Raw genomic sequence first — 14677 nt, forward strand, 5'->3', positions numbered from 1 at the left:
CTGGGCCTTAGGCCCTGTCCCTGTGCATCATGTGATTGGCTCAGGTGCCTTGGGCTCCTCTCCCCTTTGGAGGGTCCTGAGCCAATCAGGACTTCCCTAATTGGCTCAGGCACCTCATGTCCCTCCCTAGGGGGGAGGAGCCTGACACACACACACTATGCCGGTTCGGGGAGGGTGCCGGGCCGGTCGGGAGGCTTTGTTTACTTTTAGGCCTGACATTTTGCGGCCTATTAAAAAAAAGAAAAAAAAAAAGCCGGGAGAAGTCCTCGTCGGCCTGCATACAATCAGGAATGGATCGGTGACAGACTTTAGGGATAGTGAATCTAGCTCTAGGTACTTTCCTGTGCTTGGAAGGCACCACCATATTTGTTGCATTTATTTTTCAAAATGATTCTGGTCAATCTAAAGCTCTGCTTTTCTTAAATAGCTATTTTTTTTTAGCATCTTAACATTCATAAAGTATGTTGTTATTTTTTAGATTTTAATTGTTGTTGTTTAATTATTCTTATCTATGTATTTTATATACTGCTTTATGGATTTTTTTGGTTTATGCATTTTAGGCCTCCTGAGACAGGCTCTTTAGCTGAAACACAGCTCGTGTTGAGTCATTTGAGTGTTTTATGAGTTTCGTGTATCTTTGATATATTTGGTTGCTATTAAAGTGAGTTTGGTTTGAAGACCTGGTCTTCTCTGCTCCTCAACTGTCTGGTTTTTGTGCAGAGATTGACACTTTCCTCCGCTTTTGGTACAATGAAAAGCTGGCATCATTTTGTTGTATTACTGAAATTCAAAAATGGTCGACAGACGATGTTTGAAGAACTGCACTGATTAGGCAGGCACAACTGGGGGAATCATTCCTATGCTAGGAAGATTTGCAGCCGTGGATGGGGTCAGAGGTGGGGGAGGAGAGCCCAAGCCAAAAGGGGGCTTTTTTTTGTTTTGGTGGCACCTTCAAATGTAGATTAAGCAAATAAGGCATATAATTTTCAGAGGCATACTAAAAATGCACCTCACTGGACATTCTGTTTGAAAATGCTCTGCCCATGTTCTGCCCATGTACACCCGCTGGTAAAGCACATGCCTTCACTTTAATATGTATACCTTTCTGCATGTTCACATTTTATTATTTAAGATAATTTATGCATGTGTGAGGCCGCACCGACGTGTAAATTAAGCAAAATACACCATGCCGTCTTGCATTGCCTTCTTATAAAATTTCCTGTCATGTGCTCATAGAACTAAGGGCTCCTTTTACGAAGCTATGTTAGCGGTTTAACGCGGATAATAGCATGTGCTAAACCGCCGGCCGTGCTAGCTGCTGCCGCCTCCTCTTGAGCAGGCGGCAGTTTTTCGGCTAGCGCGGGGGTTAGCGCGTGATAAAAAAAAGTCGCGTGCGCTGAAGCCGTTAATGCGGCTTCGTAAAAGGAACCCGAAATGAAATGCTGCATAAGTAAAAAAAGTATTTAGCATATGGAAAAGAGTGCATCTTTTTTTCAGGCAAAAACCAACAACTTCTATTCAGCTAAAATGCTTACTCTGCAGATCTGTTTAGATCGGTGCCATCTCCACAAGCTTACAGTAATGAGTTGCTATGTAAAGCAGGGGGTAGGGAACTCCGGTCCTCGAGAGCCGTATTCCAGTGGGGCTTTCAGGATTTCCCCAATGAATATGCCTGAGATCTATTTGCATGCACTGCTTTCAGTGCATATTCGTTGGGGAAATCCTGAAACCCCGACTGGAATACGGCTCTCGAGGACCGGAGTTCCCTACTCCTGATGTAAGGAGTCAATTTCTTCCTTTCTCTCAACCTTTTCTCTTTAAAGTTTTGGAATATGTGTCCATTAGTCTGTATGATTTTATTTTTAACAATGTATTAAATTTTAACTAACCTGTTATTTGCATTATTATTTGTAAATCGCTTAGTAAATTAAATAAGCGATCCAACAAATCAAAAATAAACTTGAAACTTGAATATGCTACCAAGACTACTGACTTTTCTTCACATCCAGGGACACACTGTACATCCTTATCAATCTGACCTTACACTTATCTAATCCATTTGTTTTTCTTTTTTAAACAATTTGTAACCTCCTGCTCACCTTCCACTCTTGGGTTTTGGTTTGTTTTTTAGCATTCTTCTAGACAAGCTCTTATTTTCTTTCTCTGGCATTCCTTGATATTCTTATCAATTTTCCAATCAGTTCCTTAGCCCAAGCACTTGCTACTGCAGGATGCAATATTTATCTGTGCAGATGATATTACTGTTCTGCCATCAGTTCCACAATCTGATGTTGAAACATCAACAAAAATTGCCAATTCTATCAATTTATTAGATTGTTGGATTAGGGGCCATTTATCAAAGCTAAATGAAGATAAAATTACATTTCTTTCATTAGGTCAGCCAGATGATATTTGAAATAACATACTGGGGTACATTCTATAGCTATAGCGCCTAAAAAATTGGTACTGAAAAAAACCCCACTGATTCAGTGTTAGTCAATAAATGGCATTTAAAGTTAGACATGATTTATAGAATAGTGCATACGCTTGGCATTCTTGCACCAATTGAAATGTGGTGCAAATCCTCATGCTTAAATTAGGCATGGATCCCATTTAGTCTATAATTACACGAGTAAATCCAAGGAACACTCCTAATCTAGTCATAACCCTCCCGTTTCCACGCCCCCTTTTTTGACTCGTATGTAAAATTTAGGCGCAGATCTCATGCCTATATTTATTTACCTGGTAAATTTTAAATAAAAACTAAGTAGCACCCATAATTGCTCTCTAAAATTCTAATTATTGGTGCTAATTTGCTCCTTATTCAGTGACGACTGAGTGATGGAGCAGCTTAGGAGTTCTCAATGCGTGTGTCAGTGACAAGACAGCTGTGGAGCTGAGAGAGCCCTCAGTGCGTGTGTGCAGGATAAGATAACCGCGTGACGGAGAAGCTGGAAGAGTCCAAGGACCCTGGCAGCATTGGCCAATGGACTAAGGGGTCTGGCAGAGGGACCGGCTGGGACGGGGCAACCGGTGGAGTGACTGGTAAATAATAATAATAATAACTTTATTTTTCTATACCGCCATAATCTTGCGACTTCTAGGCTGGCATCTTAAGCTGCCGAAGACCTGGAGGGCCAATGCAAGGTTGGAGGAAGGACTCTTGAGAAGACCTAGAGGAGACAGAGTCCAGGGGGAACCCGGAGAATGACCAGGAGGGGTGGGAAGGCCCCTGGTCATGGATTTTAAGGGAATAAATGAATGTTGTGTATTTAACCCTGTCGTGTGTTGTTTTTACAGAGAACTATGGTGCCTGGGGGCGTGGATATGTGACAGATAATACCACTCGACTCAGTCACATGATCACACCGCTCTTAAAAGGGCATGCAAATTCTCAGTCCCCAATTTCACTCAAAATCTATTTAAAGCTTCGTGAAAAAATCCCATCTTGTGGAATAAACATCTGCCTCACATCCAAAAGGCCTCTAATTCTGGCAATCTTCGAAAAAAAAAAAAATAAAAAAAGCCCCAAACCCACCTTTTCAAACTAGCTTACCTTTATGTCTAATTTCTTCAATTTGTTGTGTTATTGTCCGTTTTATAATTTATTTGGTACCAATATTTGCTCATTGTTCTTAACTGATGTAGGGCAGCATATAAAAACTACAAACAAATAAAATATAAAAAGCATTAATAACACATTTTTCTCATAAGTCGATTTACAAAAATATTTCCTACGTTTTTTATTTACGGAGTAGTTTTTAAATTTTGTACGGGATCTGCAAACACATTTTAAAAAGGGAAACGAGCAGCAGAGTTTACCTTTGAAAATGCAAGGCTCGGTGGCTTCAAGGACAAGGAATGTAATAAGGATTTGGGCCTGTCGCAAAGCAGATGCAAAGTCGGCATCTTAAACCATGAATAAAGATTAAAGCCACACAAACTGCTAGCCAACGGTTCATAGACAACGGCGCGAAAGACAAAAGCGCGTGCCGACAATTGAGCGCAGCGCGCGCCACCGCGCCACTCTAAATTACAGTTTTTAGGGGCTCCGACGGGGGGTTTTGTTGGGGAACCCCCCCAGTTTACTTAATAGACATCGCGCCGGCGTTATGGGGGGTTTGGGGGGTTGTAACCCTCCACATTTTACTGTAAACTTAACTTTTTCCCTAAAAACAGGGAAAAAGTGAAGTTTTCAGTAAAATGTGGGGGGTTACAACCCCCCAAACCCCCATAACGCCGGCGCGATGTCTATTTTACTGTAAACTTACAGTAAAATACACATTTTACTGTAAACTTTACTGTACACATTTTACTGTAAACTTTACTGTACACATTTTACTGTAAACTTAACTTTTTCCCTAAAAACAGGGAAAAAGTGAAGTTTTCAGTAAAATGTGGGGGGTTACAACCTCCCACACCCCCCACAACGCGGCACGATGTCTATTTTACTGTAAACTTTACTGTACACATTTTACTGTAAACTTTACTGTACACATTTTACTGTAAACTTTACTGTACACATTTTACTGTAAACTTAACTTTTTCCCTAAAAACAGGGAAAAAGTGAAGTTTTCAGTAAAATGTGGGGGGTTACAACCTCCCACACCCCCCACAACGCGGCACGATGTCTATTTTACTGTAAACTTACAGTAAAATACACATTTTACTGTAAACTTTACTGTACACATTTTACTGTAAACTTTACTGTACACATTTTACTGTAAACTTAACTTTTTCCCTAAAAACAGGGAAAAAGTGAAGTTTTCAGTAAAATGTGGGGGGTTACAACCCCCACACCCCCCACAACGCGGCGCGATGTCTATTAAGTAAAGTGGGGGGGTTCCCCCCCCCCCCGCCCCCCCCGTCGGAGCCCTAAAAACAGTAATTTAGAGTGGCACGGCGGCGCACGCTGCGCTCAATAGTCTGGTTGCGCTTTTGTCCCGGCGCGCTTTTGACCTGACACCTAGCCAACTTTGCCTTCCCTTTACCACTGGCCACGTCTCTTTTGTTTTAGTGTGGGAGATAAAGCACAGGTGCTTTTTCTCACAAAGGGAAAGAGGAATTTTCATCTCATTTTACCCAGACTACTTCATAGCTACTGGATACAATTGCTTGAAAAGTGTCATTTCTAAGCAGAAATATTTTATTAAAGTACTGAATACAAGTCTGCAAGGAAGCCAAAGATTTTCTGTGGAAGATGCAATTGTATTCCTTTAGAACAGGGCTGCCCAAGTCCGGTCCTCGAGATCGACTGGCAGGCCAGGTTTTCAGGATATCCACAATGAACATGCATGAGAGAGATTTGCATACCAAGAAGGCAGTGCGGGCAAATCTCTCTCATGCATATTCATTGTGGATATCCTGAAAACCTGGCCTGCCAATAGATCTCGAGGACCGGACTTGGGCAGCCCTGCTTTACAAGATACAATGGTAACCCTAACAGATTCAGTGACTATTTCCAAAGAGAAGAAACTGTAAATAATACCTTATTGCAAATTACAGAACAGATACTGCTTTATCTTGCCTAAAAAAAACCCCACAGGCAACTTAACTTCTATGTAAAGCTATAGTCATTTAATCTTTAACATGTAGCAGATGAAATAGTTATTTATTTAAAGCTTTTATATGATGCCCCACTCAGGCTGCCTTACAAGTAAAGCAAAGTCGCTTACCCGTTAACAGGTATTTTTCCCCCGAGGACAGTAAGATAGCAATTCTCACAGCTGAATGATGTCATCTGACAGAGCCCAGGCCAGAGAAGTTAAATTACTAGAGCTTTCAAAACAACTCGGCTAACACCGCTGAGTGCTTTTTCTCTTGCAGGTCTGCAACTTTGGCACAGTCTGCTTCAGTCCTTCCTTACGGTGATTGAAAACGGTGTCGAAGCCTTGTCGTTTTACGAATGCTCTTCCGTGCTCGCTACGTTTGAATTTCACTGTATTTTGGACTGGGCTGAGTATTGTGAGATGAAATAGAATTGGTGTAAGGTTCTAGTGTTTGTTTTATGATTATGCTCATATGTTTTATTGTGAGCCGCTTTGGTTTAAATTGTAAATCAATAAAATATGTAAACATGCACTAGACTTCCCACTCAGGACTTATATTCTACTGCTCCTTGGGGGAAAACTGCTAGAGATAAGCAACCTTTTTTCCTCTGAAGACAAACAGAATAGAAGTCCTCACTGATAGAAATTCATAGTTACAGGTGCCTTTTACTAAAAAGAGAATCATCCTCCCATATAACAATAACAATAGGCAAAAGCGTGTTTTAACAATTTTCTTTCTTCTAAAGCAGCCCAGGAATAATAAAAATGGACACTGTGAGTTATGGGTCCTTTTTACTAAGCTTCAGCAAAAATGACCTAAGCGTGCCCTTCTGCAGGTTTTTCTTGCACGCTAAGGCCATTATTACCACAGATGAAAAATGCCTGATTTCTGAATTAAGAACATAAGACTTGCCCTACTGGGAAAGACTGAAGGTCCATCAAGCCCAGTATCTTGTTTTCAACAGTGGCCAATCCTGGTCACAGCTACCTGGCAAGATCCCAAGGAGAAAATTAGATTTTTTGCTGCTTAGCCTAGTAATAAGCGGTGGATTTCTCCACGCTATCTTAATAATGGCTTATGTACTTCTCTTTAGGAAATTATCCAAACCTTTCTAAAACTCTGTTAAGCTTGCCACTTTCCAAAGCAAAAAAACAAGGAAAGATAACCAGTGAAGAACTTGCAGATAAAGAAGTGGGGATGGAACTGTACACATAACCAGGGATACACAAGTACATGAATATTAATTAAAAATCAATGAAACAACCCCTGGTGGTCCAGCGGTGAACTGGAGCAGGAGCGGCCTTCCTGCGCTCCTGCCCCATGGAGAGCCGCTAGTGATTGGCTGCCGTGAGTTCTCGTAATGCCTGCGAGAACTCGTGGCAGCCAATCACTAGTAGCTCTTCACAGGGCAGGAGCGTGGGCAGGCTGGTCCTGCACCGGGTCACCGCTGGACCACCAGGAACTGTAAATGGTACGCGGAGGAGGCAGAAGGGAGGTAAAGGAAGGCACAGTCGGCCAGGACAGGAGGCGAGAGGGATCCCTCCTGCCCTGGCCTACTGTTGGACCACTGGGGATTTTAAAGGTACGTGGGGGAGGGAGGGGGGCTGGGTGCAGAGCTGGGCAGGGTATTTATTACCTCGGTTTATATTCAGGTCGGCTTATATTTGAGTATATACGGTATATGCACAGCAGCAAAATGAGGTTAATTTATGAATGCCTGCCAAGACTGAGAGAGTAAAAAGGCCATTATTTGCAGCATAAATGCCTAAAAATGTTTTAAAAAGACACATAAATGCCTAAAAATGTTTATAAAATACTAGCATAAATCCTGCAGAAATGACAATATAATATTCATGCCTTCAGTCTACAATATGCAGGATGTCTTTGTACACTACTCAGATAGTGCCAGGGAATTTAGAGGCATGTTTTTTGTGAGTACTCTCCATAAACAGCCTAATTCAATATATGGCACTCACAGTTGTATGAGGAAATTCAGGTATGTACCCAATTTCTGTGCGCAATCTAATGGGTACTAATAACCAATTATCAGTGCTAATTGGCTTAAATTAAACTATGCTTGCACGCTTTTAGGTGTAAATTTTACATGTGGATCCAAAAAGGGGGTGCAGTCATGGGAGGGACATGAGTGGATTGGGGGTATTCCTGGGATTTACGCACAGTTTTATAGAATAAGAAAGGTCTGCATGTAATTTAGGTGTGAGAATTTGCACCAAGTTTTCCAGGTTTCCACAAGCAATTTTGAGCACCATATATAGCAGGGGTAGGGAACTCCGGTCCTCGAGAGCCGTATTCCAGTCGGGTTTTCAGGATTTCCCCAATGAATGTGCATGAGATCTATTTGCATGCACTGCTTTCAATGCATATTCATTGGGGAAATCCTGAAAACCCGACTGGAATATGGCTCTCGAGGACCGGAGTTCCCTATCCCTGATATATAGAATTAGGCTGAATGTGGATAAAATTAGCTAAATATTGACCCATTTGCATTTGTTATAGGTGCATTTTAAATTGTAACATACCATCATCTTCCTCTGGCGTACCCTTGGGCTTCAATTTCATGGTGAAAATCTTTCGCAGTTTACAGTTAGCTGAAACAATGATTCCATCCAAAGACTGGAAAACAGCTCCTTTAAATATTCCACTGGTAAATGCCACCAAGTCAATACACAAATTGCACCACTTAAAGGAAAAAAAGAATTAGGTGTAAGGGACACATACACTAGACAGACAATATCGTAACATTAAAATTGCATTACCAGATGATAGTTTGTTCCCCTTGAAAACCCTGGCATACTTTTGTGGTGCCTACCTTTTCCGGAGGCGTGATTCTCTGAATAGCGCTGTTGCGTGATTGACATGCGATTGGCGGATGTTTTTAAGGTGCCCTTTTAGAGAGTCCAGGCCTATGTGTGTATTTAGTAAGTTAATATTAGTGATTATGTTATAGCAATAGATTTATCCCCTACACGGGGCTACTTAAAGCCTCAATTATCCATAGTCTTCCTCATAAGCGTGGAACAAGAGAAGGATCTTGACAAATTGGGGTCTTTGAGTTTAAGAAATATGTTAACACACAGTTAAAATTTCCAGCAACATTTTAGCCTTTTGCATTCAACAGACACTCACAATTTTGCGTCTAATGATAAAGAGAGGAATTTTTGCATGAAGAGGGGTTGAAGATAACTCTTTGTGGACTGTTGATAAATATAATCTTCTTTTGATGTTTCCTAAATCAGCTATCCTGTAAAAAAAAAAAAAAAAAGAGAAAATATGGATCATTGTCAATGTAGTCACCGCTACCTTTATAAAAGCATGGGAATCTGTCTTGGATCATTAAGGTCTGAGGGAATGATGCGTTTGTGAATGGATGGGTTTCTACACATGCATTATGAAAATACAAGAGCCTCCATAATTTCAGTAGCAGGGGTATTACTATGGAATAATCCGACAGGACCATTAAGATTACTTTCTGATATTCTGAAATTTAAAAAGGTACTGAAAACTACTCTGTTTATAGAGGCTTTTAATTGAATAGGAAGTGATAATTATTATGCATTCTTAGAATGCTCTTTTATCATTTGTATGTTATTTGATTTTTATGTATTTTTTTTATTTTTGTAAACTGCTTAGGTTTAAGTGGGTTAGAAATTTTATAAATACACACACACATACATATATATACATACACACACACACACTATAGGTGCTTTCAAATGATAATTTTAATAATCCCACTACATCTTATGATAAATGAGATTTCTTTCCAAGATTCAAACTCAGCGATTATAAGCCTGCCTATATAGAATCACTTTACATGCTAATTTTTTTCAGCACCTTGCATTGGATTTCAAAAGCCCCTCAGCCTTTGAAAGAATTCAATTTGTAAGAACTGCGAAACCACTAGCCTTTAATAATCATGCCTTTTTCAGACATTTAAGTGTGTGTTATCTTGGATCACACTATCGCCTACTAAACAGAGAAACAGTACGAGCTTTCATTGTCCAAAAAGATGTGCCTGTCATTTTGTATAAGCTCTTTCTCTCTAAAAGACAGACACAAAACATTATACGTCACTTTCACTTCCTGAGTGTATATCTCTAAAGCTAAATTATAATACATATTTTTTTCTCACTATTCAGGTCATTCTCAATTGTAAATTTGTCTTTAACAAATGCAGACCACAGCCAAAGATAAGGCGTATTTAAAGCAGTTACTTACCTGGTCTCCAAAAACAGTAAGAGAGTAATCCTTACATATGGCGATGTCATCTAATAAAGCTCGCATAGGAAAACTTCCTCAACATTTTCCCAGTACTTTTGAGAAGTGCCTCGCCATGCATGCATGCCTATTCCCACCTGCTGCTTTAGCACAGGACCTCCTTCACTTCACTGCAAGCTTTGGGAAGGAGAGTGGTTTGTCAGGATTCCTCATCATTTGACCAGCTGATACTTGCTGGCTCTGCTGAATTTCTTCCACAGTCTTTGTTGTGGATGAAATGCAATTGCTTCAATCATGTCCAGGTTGCCATCAACAAAGACATCTCTAACTTAAATGGGATGTCCCGGGCCATCTCCCTCAAAAACTCAACAAACAAAAGTTCCACTGGTTGGGATTTATATCTTTCGTGAGGCGGAGAAGAATCTGATGAAGGACCCTGCTTCTATGAAGACCTCTGGCTCTTCTTCAGAGGCCCAAGAGCATTCTGAATGAGATTCATAAAAATACTCCAAGAGAGATGTTTGAGTCTCTGCCTGTCTCGACTAAAATGATTTACAATGTCCAATGTGACACGGACACGAGGACATGGACTGAAACTAAGGGGGGGACAAGTCCAGGACAAATATCAGGAAGTTCTGCTTCACGCAATGAGTGGTGGACACCTGGAATGCTCTCCCAGAGAAGGTTACAATGTCCAATGTGACACGGACAAGAGGACATGGACTGAAGCTAAGGGGGGACAAGTCCAGGACAAATATCAGGAAGTTCTGCTTCACGCAATGAGTGGTGGACACCTGGAATGCTCTCCCAGAAGAGGTTATTGCGGAATCCACCGTTCTAGGATTTAAAAGCAAACTAGATGCACATCTCCTTACGAGAGGCATAAAGGGATATGGGTGACTAAAATTACGCCAGGTGTACACCTGGCTGGGCCTCTGCGTGTGCAGATCGCCGGACTTGATGGACCGAAGGTCTGATCCGGAGATGTCAGTTCTTATGTTCCTAGGTTAAGCCAGCGGTATCGATATAGAAGATTTCCGATGTCTTCTGAAATTTCCTTCCTGATGCCCTGGAAATTGATGCCAATGTGGCCGACATGGACTCCAAACTCTGTCGAGGTCTCATTGCTGATAGTGTTTACTGTAGGTAGTGCATGGGACTTGAGGAGTGGCTGAACCACATCTTTTCTGATCACTGACAGTGTCACATTAAGCAATGAAGTGCTCCATTCTCTCCTTGAACTATCCTATCTCTGTCCTTTTTATGTTTACTAGTGTATGCTTTTATTTTACATTCAATTACTGCTTTTACTGCCTCATAACGTAGTAAGAGGTTCTTTTTATGTCTGTGATTCAATTTTTTGTTGTTTTAGTAAAAATTTATTGAAACCCCTATTGTTATATAATCATTGGGGGACAATCCAATATCACGACCCTCTAGCCATGTCCCACAACTCGTTACCTACCATATTATTATATGCCCACATCAAACCTTGTAAGGCACTATAGCCACCGTTACCACTCGTGATATCATGGCACTGGGGACTAGTATATAATCAATGAGAGACTGAACATAAGAATTGCTGCTGCTGGGTCAGACCAGTGGTCCATCGTGCCCAGCAGTCCGCTCATGCGGCGGCCCTTAGTTGAGTGTGTCCTTGATAGGTGTATGTGGAGGGGCATAATCGAAAGGAACGTCTAAGTCCGTTTTCATCCAAGTCGCAAGTTGTCCAAAATATAGCTTAGGATACGTCCAAATTTTTTCCCTTTCGAAAATCGTCTAACTATATGTTCTGCCGATCTGATCGTCCAAGCCACTAAATCGTCCATCTTTATACCACATTTTCATCCAGCTTTTCGTCCAAGTCAAAAACGCCTAGAACAAGCCCTGTTGGCAAAGTGATGGACTGAACACCTAGACATGGCACCTAAATAGCGGGGTACCTTACAGGGCACTGCTGTGAACTTCACAAAAAGGATGCCATGACATCATCTCACTACAGCTCCCATATAGGTCACGGTGAGCCCCCAAACCACCTCCAGAATCCCCTGGACCCACTTATCTACCACCCTAATAGCCCTTATGGGTGCAGGAGCCATTTATATGCTAGTACAAAAGGGTTTTGGAGGTGTATAGGGGAGTGCACATGTTGCAGTATCAAAGCAGTGATTACAAGGGGCTTATGGGCATGGGGCCTTCTCTCTATGGGTCCCTAACCCACCCCCAAGATGACTTAAGCTGCCTCTGTGCAGGATGACTAGGCTTTCCTATGCCAGGCTGCCAGGTGATTTTGGTCTGGAGGCTGAATTTTAAAGGTGTGATTAATATTTTTATGGGATTGGGGAGGGGTCGGTGATCACTGGGGTAGTGTGTGTGGGTCTGTAGTTTGTATCTGCAGTGCTTATCTGGTGACTTTAGGTGGGTTTTTGTGACTTAGACCATGTTTTAAATGGTCTAAGTCACAACGTCCAAGTTCCGTCTATGCTGTGCTGTATAACTTTCGGTTATGCATGCAGTAGGACTAAGTCTAAGCCGGCCCACGTCCCGCCCAACTCATGCCGTCGACACTCCTCCTGAAACACCCCATTTAGCTTTGGTCGTTCAGCGGCACTATGAAGGCCTAGGTCGTTTAGAAATACGTCCAAAACCCGGTTTGATTATCGGCACTTGGACGTCTTTCGCTTATGATCGTCCAAGTGCCAACTTAGGCCGGTTTTTGGACATTTTTCTCTTTCGATTATGAGCCCCATAGTCTATTGTTAAAATGCAACGCCTTCCAAATATCTACCATGTCCGAAAGCTCACACATTAGGGGTACCCCCCCTATATATATTTATCCTCTCTTTATTTGAGATATGTTGTTTATCTAAATTTAGATCATATAACATATTAAAATCTTCCCCGATTATATTAATAAACCATGGTTCATAGTTATTCGGAGCATATAAATTGCAAACACCAGTTATAGTACACAAAGCCATCAAAACTCCATCTTGTGTATTATGTGCTTTTCCTCTAGAGATTGCTTTATGTATTTGAGGAAAATGGGATAGAAAATGAATGAAATAAATATATTGCTATTTGCAATCCCTTACAGAATAAAAATAGCCACTGCTGCCTTTTTTTGCCTGAGGTAGTCCTTATTATTATTTATTGGACTTACTATACTGCCTGTACCACCAAAGGATCTATGCAGTTCACAAGAATTAAAACAAAATTTACAATGGGAAAAGAATGGCAGCAATTGACAGGAAAGATATCATTCACAACAAAGCATGCACACAAGGACAGACAGTGAGCACATGCATTACTTGACTGCCAATTCACCAATAAGTGGAAGCTTAACTGCTTGAAAAGCCAAGGAGAAAAAAAAAAGTGTTTTCAGAAGTGTTTCAAAATGCAAAAGATGGCTTCGAGCGGATGTGACCTGGAAGAGAATTCCAAACAGAAGGGGTCAAGAAGTAAAAGGCCTGTCTGTGACCTGGTACTACTACTACTACAGGTCCTACTATTTATCACTTATATAGCACTGAAAAGTGTACACAGCACTGTACATTTTGACATTTAAAAGACAGTCCCTGCTCAGAAAAGCTTATAATCTAACTTGGACAGACAGACATGACATATGGGGCTAAGGATGCAGAACCCAAGGTGAGAGGAGTTAGGAGTTGAAAGTAGTCTCGAAGAGGGGGGCTATTAACTTGGATTTGAACACTGCCAGAGATGGTGCCGGTGTAGAGATATGGGCAGTTTGTTCCAGGCATATGGCGAAGCGAGACAGAAGGGATGGAGTCTGGAGTAGAGAGTTGCACGGGGACAGAAATCCCACCCATTCCCGCCCGTCCCCGTCAGGATCCTCTCCGTCCCCACCCATCCCCGCAAGGAATTACCTCCATCCCCGCCCGTCCCCATAAAAAGCAGCAATTACTTCCGACAGGATCATCAATTCCACAGTTTCTTTTGTGTTTGCGCTGCTGTTTTCCTTGTGGAATCTCTTTGGTGGAACCCTTTTTTTGTTTTCTGTTCAGGTAATTAACTTATAAACCCCCTCTTTTACTAAGGCTGACGTGTCCATTATATTATATGGACGAACCCTGCTTCCAAAGCCTTCCATCCCCGTGGGAGTCCCGTTGGCTAGACGGGGGTCCCTGTGGGAGTCCCGTGGGCCACAGGGGGATCCCCGTGGGAGTCCCGTGGGTTAGGGGGGGATTCCCGCGATCCCCGTTTCCGTGCAGACCTCTAGTCTGGAGTTGGCAGAGGACGAGAAGGGCACAGATAGGAGGGACTTACCATCCTATTTGAATCAAGGGAAAATAGAGATCAGGTCGAAGTATCGGGTACTGTGGCTGAGGAGAGTTTAGAAGGGGTGCCTAGGTGGAAAGCCTGAGAAGCCAAAAGCAGGATCTTAAACTTTACCCTAAATGAAACATGTAGCCAACGAGATGACAAAGAAGGGGAGAAACATGGTCATATCTAGTTTTGTACAATCTGGAGGAATTTGATTTGGGTACTGGAAGGCCTGCATAAATATTATTACAATAGTGGAATTTCGAGATCAGAAAGGCATGGATAGCTGTATGGGTAAAGGTAAAATCTAAGAAACTCCTTAATGTGCATAATGAGTGCAAGACCAGAAAACCTGATTTGACAGAGTTGGAGATTTGTTGAGAAAACGCTAATTACTTTCCCTACCCACACCCTCTCTAGTTTGGCATGTTCTGTGGTACTTAAATAGTAACATAGTAAATGATGGCAGACAAAGACCTGAATGGTCCATCCAGTCTGCCACACATGTTCCATAAATTAATTTAATTTCAATGGTCCTCTTTCTTAGATATTTCTGGGCCAGAAACCCAGAGCCCTGCCCGGTAGTGTGCTTAGGTTCTAT

General features: G+C 41.7%; 2 protein-coding genes across 14 annotated transcripts in view; one reads left to right on the forward strand and one right to left on the reverse strand.

Moving 5' to 3' along the window:
• LOC117351126 overlaps positions 1-14677 on the forward strand; it is a 690625-nt gene that overhangs the window by 408519 nt on the left and 267429 nt on the right. The gene's annotated exons all lie outside the window — the stretch shown is intronic.
• CFAP20DC (CFAP20 domain containing) overlaps positions 1-14677 on the reverse strand; it is a 153794-nt gene that overhangs the window by 92351 nt on the left and 46766 nt on the right. The window contains exons 5-7 of one of the 2 annotated variants that reach the window (XM_033925975.1): positions 8698-8812; positions 8091-8250; positions 3557-3663 (exon numbers count right to left, since the gene is read on the reverse strand). In XM_033925975.1, coding sequence (XP_033781866.1) covers positions 3599-3663; positions 8091-8250; positions 8698-8812 — 340 coding nt within the window. In that variant the 3' untranslated portion in view covers positions 3557-3598. The remainder of the gene's footprint in view (positions 1-3556; positions 3664-8090; positions 8251-8697; positions 8813-14677) is intronic. The other variant, XM_033925976.1, reaches the window with a different exon arrangement.

This window comes from Geotrypetes seraphini, chromosome 17 (assembly GCF_902459505.1).
Source record: "Geotrypetes seraphini chromosome 17, aGeoSer1.1, whole genome shotgun sequence".
Taxonomy (NCBI): domain Eukaryota; kingdom Metazoa; phylum Chordata; class Amphibia; order Gymnophiona; family Dermophiidae; genus Geotrypetes; species Geotrypetes seraphini.